General features: G+C 38.9%; 1 protein-coding gene across 1 annotated transcript; it reads left to right on the top strand.

Annotated features, from left to right (window-relative positions):
- Positions 1-735: 735 nt before the first annotated feature.
- Positions 736-3,969, top strand: LOC147290845 (scarecrow-like protein 6). The gene has a single exon (XM_086237395.1). It carries the CDS (start codon positions 1,280-1,282, stop codon positions 3,545-3,547), a length of 2,268 nt encoding a protein of 755 aa, XP_086093521.1. The 5' UTR covers positions 736-1,279; the 3' UTR covers positions 3,548-3,969.
- The last annotated feature ends 1,686 nt before the right edge of the window (positions 3,970-5,655 follow it).

The following is a 5,655-nucleotide window of genomic DNA, read 5'->3' on the forward strand; positions in this document are numbered from 1 at the left end:
CGTCCAATCCATCTCGATATCTTCAAACCCCGAAAAAGCCACTCATTAACGTGCCGTCAGATTCAGTTTCGAAATCCAGGACAGCAGAAGTTGTTCGGAGTCAATTACTTAAATGCCCCCGTACTTACCATAACCTTTCAACCATTATTGATGCCAAATATAAGGGTACTACTAGAAATACACAAAAATTGCAAAAGCCATTTCAGCCAGTTCATCTTTTCTCTGTCTCTCGTTGCTCTCAGTAAAAGAAACTAATAAAAGAAATAACACTCCCAATAACCTTTTCACGCGCCCTTAAGGAGCGTGCTATGCAAGTGGGATTTTATTCTAAAATTTATTTATCAAATTAATTTTTACTTTAGGCAACCAAATTAATTTTTACTTTAGGCAACCAAATTAATTTGTACTTTTAGCCTTTTAGGCAACCATAAATCTAATATTTATATTAAATAAATGAAAATTTAACATATAAAATTAAAGAATTATTGAAAAATTGAAAATACATTGTAATTCTCTGAAAAATGTGGTAGTTGGCAATTTGGCATCCACTTTTGGTGCATGAGAGAGTGGGGTTGAAGTGAGTGACAGTAACCCTAGCAGGGAGATAACTACATCTACAGACAAAAGCCACATAAAAAAATGTAAATAAAAATAAAAAATTTAAAAATAAAAGGGAAATATGAGAGAGGAGAGAGAGCAGAGCACTTTACCACTTTTATATGTTGCACGCATCCTCATAGCAGAAAACAGAAGGAAGACGAAGTACTACTATACTCTCTCTCTCTCTCTCTCTCTCTCTCTCCAAAGGACCAGAAGAAGGAGAAAGAAAAGAAAATCCATCAAAGCTATCGCCTAAACCACACATACAAGCTAGAAATGAAGAAAGACGAAGATGGTTCCAAAAATGGGTGTTGATGAGCCAGCTTTGTATGTAACAAAGAGAAGCAGAAGCAGCAGCAGCAGCTAAGAGCCTAAAAGAGGTGTCTGTCTCTGTGTGTGTACTGATATTATTGTTTCTTGAGCTGTGAATGTTTTGGGTAGTCTTTGGAATTTGGATTGGAAACCATAGCACAGAGTCTTAGACCTCAGAAATCTGATCAAGTTTTTGTTTTGTATTTTTTTAGCATTGATTGCTAGCTAGCTAAGCTGTCTTTTTATCAAGCCCTTGGTTTGTAAATTTGAAGTGAACCCATTTGTATTTTGTGTTCTTGGTCTTGAAAGCTGGAGGCTTTTGGGTTCTTGGAGCTGTGGGTATTGTTGTCACTTTTTATTTTGTTAGATGAAGGCCATGCCCCTACCCTTTGAGGAGTTTCAAGGGAAGGGGGTGTCAGATTTCTCTTCTGCTGCTTCAGATTTGTTAGCTTCACCACCACCACCACCACCGCAACATCATAATCTTTATCATCAACAACCACCACAAAAGTGGAAGCACAACACCACCACCAACAACAAAGAGAATTGCTATGTGGGCAGCACTGAGCCCACCTCTGTTCTTGACACCAGAAGAAGCCCAAGCCCTCCCACATCCTCTTCAACACTGTCTTCTTCTCTCGGCAGCGGCGGCGGTGGTGGCAGTGGCTCCACAGATACCACCACCGGCGGCGGCGGCGTGGCAACAACTACAGCAGCAGCAAACCCATCTCAAACGGCCTTAGAGGAAGCAAAATGTGGGCCGCTTGGAATGGAGGACTGGGAGTGTGTGTTGTCTGAGTCACCGGGTCAAGAGCAGTCCATTCTGAGATTGATTATGAGTGATATTGAAGACCCATCTCTCGGATTGAACAAGCTGTTGCAGAGTGGGGGTAGTTCACAAGATTTGGAATTCAGTGGAGGGTTTCATGATGTGGTGGATAATCAAGGTTATGCCTTTGAACCCAATAGTGGGAATTTGCTGGGCAACATTAATGTTGACCCTCTGCAAGCAACATCTTGTTCTGACTTTCCTTTCAATAGCCCAAATGTCCAGAGTAGCAATGTGAGGCTTGGCTCAGTTTCTTCACCCAACCCCAACACCATGTTCACTGCTTCAGCCAACAATCTTTTCCCAGTTTCATTCTCTCCTGGCATGTTTCAACAACAACAACACTTGGTTGAGGCTGTGGATGAGAAGCCTCAGATATTCAATCCTCAGTTGGTAATGAACCAAAACCAAGCTCAGTTTACTCAAAACCCAGCCATGTTTATGCCTTTGACATATGCCCAATTGCAAGAGCATCACTTTCTTTCACCACCTCCAGCAAAAAGGCATAATTCTGGTGGCTTTGGACCCAATTACCCGGTCCAAAGGGTACCGTTTTCGAGTCCGGGACAAGAGCTATTGGTTCGGGTACACCAGCAGCAGCAGCAGCAACAGCTTCAATTGCTTCCACAACATCTCCAACAAAGGCCTACAATGTCAGTGACGAAGGAGAAGGTGGTGAACCCAGAAGGAGGTAAAGACTTGGTGAACCACCAGCTTCAGCAAGCAATAATTGACCAGCTTTTCAATGCAGCAGAGCTGATCGAAACAGGCAATCCGGTACTCGCGCAAGGGATATTGGCGCGGCTCAATCACCAGCTCTCTCCCATTGGTAAGCCTTTTCAAAGGGCTGCTTTCTATTTCAAGGAGGCTTTACAATTGCTTCTGCACATGAACAACTCTAACTCTTTGGCTCTGTCACCTTTTAGCCTCATTTTCAAGATTGGTGCTTATAAATCATTCTCTGAAATCTCACCAGTTCTCCAATTTGCCAACTTTACTTGTAACCAAGCCATCCTTGAAGCTGTGGAAGGCTTTAATCGTGTCCATGTTATTGATTTTGATATTGGATATGGTGGGCAATGGGCTTCTTTTATGCAAGAGGTTGCCTTGAGAAATGGTGGTGCGCCATCTCTTAAGATCACTGCATTTGTATCTCCCTCCACGCATGATGAATTCGAGCTGGGTTTCACTCAAGAAAACCTCAAACATTTTGCTGGTGAGCTCAACTTGGCATTTGAACTCGAAATTGTGAGCCTTGAGTCATTGAACTCTGGTTCTTGGCCATTGCCCCATCACGTCTCGGAGAATTTGGCAGTCGCTGTCAATCTCCCAATTGGTTCCTTTTCAAACTACCCTTTATCGCTTCCTTTGGTCCTGCGCTTTGTTAAGCAGCTTTCTCCCAAAATTGTGGTGTCTTTGGACCGGGGCAGTGATCGAACTGATGTCCCATTTCCCCACCAAATCATTCAAGCCCTTCACTCTTACTGTGGCCTGCTTGAATCACTAGATGCTGTAAACGTAAACCTGGATGCGCTGCAAAAGATTGAGAGGTACTTGCTCCAACCAGGCATCGAAAAGATTGTAATGGGCCGCCATCTCTCTCTTAAAAAAACACCTTCGTGGAGGACTCTATTTTTGTCATCTGGGTTCTCCCCATTGACATTCAGTAACTTCACGGAGTCCCAAGGTGAGTGCTTGGTGCAGCGGACTCCGGTCGGGGGTTTCCATATTGAGAAGAGACAGTCGTCACTTGTTCTCTGCTGGCAGCGTAAGGATCTCATCTCAGCCTCGGCTTGGAGGTGCTGAAGAACCAGCATTTTGACTTTGGTTTCTACCTGTTAATTTTCATCTGCAAGGTGCTGCATAACTTACTGCTTTAGTTTCGGAACTTTTTGAGTTTTCTTGCCTTATGCTTCTACTATGCTAATTGTCTATGGTGCTGTAGGCCTATTGTTTCCAATGAAGAAACCAAACATTCAAAGTAACTTCATGGCTTTGTACAGTTTTTTCATATTTTCAATTTCTTACTTTGGATTTGGGTATTTGACTATTTCTATTGTGGTTTTTTATGGTTAAGGTAGTAACTGTTTGTTGTGCACTACAACAAAGCAAAACAAGATATCGAGAAAACAATTACATGATCATTTCCATTCATGAACTCTAAATCTGTAGCTTGTAACTTTTGTGACAACTCAAAGTGTCTACAATGCTATATTTAATTTCTTCTAGTCTGGCCCTGAAAAAGGTTGATAATTTATAGCAACAATGGTGTCCCACTTGATAACTTATCCACCGGCTGCAGTTGCAATTGAATTGTCGATGATGGCACCAGTTGCAAAGTAAACATAACCCAGGCAATCTTTTACATTGCTTTTGCCTTCCAGATTCTCTTTAGAGTGACTATAAAAATTATGGTTTTGGTCTAGCTCTAACTACCAGTTATTGTCAACCTATAAAAGAAATCGAAGTTTCTCTGTACAAGAATTTGGTTGAATCAAATGCTTATCAGAGTTCATGTTTCAATGCCTTTGGTTTCCATTGGTTGTTACTATTGGCTTTCTTTGCAACTGGGACAATTTGAAACTTTTTTGGCTATATTTCAGTGCAAGTTAGGCCGGGTTCATTTTAGTTTTGTCAAGATGGGTAGAAAATTAACACTCTTCTAAATAATAAGGTTATATTTGGTAATCATATGTTTTGGTTGACAAAGAGAGTTCTCCTTATAAATGTATAAGTGAATTTAGTATTTTGAATTTGATTTGAATTTTTTAAAGTAAGTATAAATATAAATTATTAGTACTACATGTTGGTAGGTACTCCATATTCTATATTTATCAAGTTAAACTATCTTGATTAAAATACTCTTTTATTTTGTAAGGGTCTGAGGGATAGCCGAATAGGATGTCCTAAATTGGCTCCAATGCATACATGCATTGTGATATTAGGTGATGAATCATGAATGTCAATCATGTTAGGTGTATTATTAGAGAATTAAATTCATCAAACACCTTTTTTTCTTATACATTTATATATGTTGGACATCATGTATCATACTACTCATGTATGTATGTCAGCCCTCTGTATTATTATACATTGAAATTTTTTGTTGTTTACTAATTCTTTTGTGCCTCCCCTAATGAAATCACATGGGTGGTGTTCTATTGGACCCCCACTTGATTAGTTTAGACTCTTTCTTTTTAGCACCTTGGAAGCCCCTACATTAACTAAGCTTTTGTTTAATACACTAATATTATATGATTGAGGCCATGTTGCATGAAAGAAAGATGTTTGGCTCTTTTATATTTAGTATCATTATTACTTTGTTTAAAATATGAAAAAAAAAGCCAATTCTGGTTGGCTTCAAGGACAATAAATAGTTCAATAGTAGGGTAAATAATAATCTTCTATTCTTCTTTCTTCATATTATTATCATAACATAATCTAAACATAATCTAACTCAGGTATATTATTGTATTTTTTGGTTAATGGTAGGAGTAGGACTATGATTTGTTCATTGGTTTTCCTCTTTTACGATATGGGGAATAAAATTAGAGTGGTACTGCTGTCACCTTCCAATCGGCTTACCTCACTCCCCAACCTTTTTCACCCTTACAAAAATTTAAAAATAGAATTGTATTCAATCCACTCACTCCTCTAAATTCAATAAAATTGTTAGTATTGATACCTAAAAAATTATCATCTACTCTATTTTATGTTTATAGCGCCTCTCTTCCAGTAATATTAAAATATTATTAATCCTGACCTTAAAAAAACAGATATTTCATATGTTGTTGCCCTCGGTAACTTTCAGCCTAAATCGCAAGCCTTGATTCTATTTATTATATATGCTTGTTTTTGCTGAATTTTTAATTTTAATAATGTATTTATTATCTAAGGTTATGAAGTAAAATTTA

Source organism: Dryas octopetala, chromosome 3, assembly GCF_963921425.1.
Source record: "Dryas octopetala chromosome 3, drDryOcto1.1, whole genome shotgun sequence".
Taxonomy (NCBI): Eukaryota; Viridiplantae; Streptophyta; class Magnoliopsida; order Rosales; family Rosaceae; genus Dryas; species Dryas octopetala.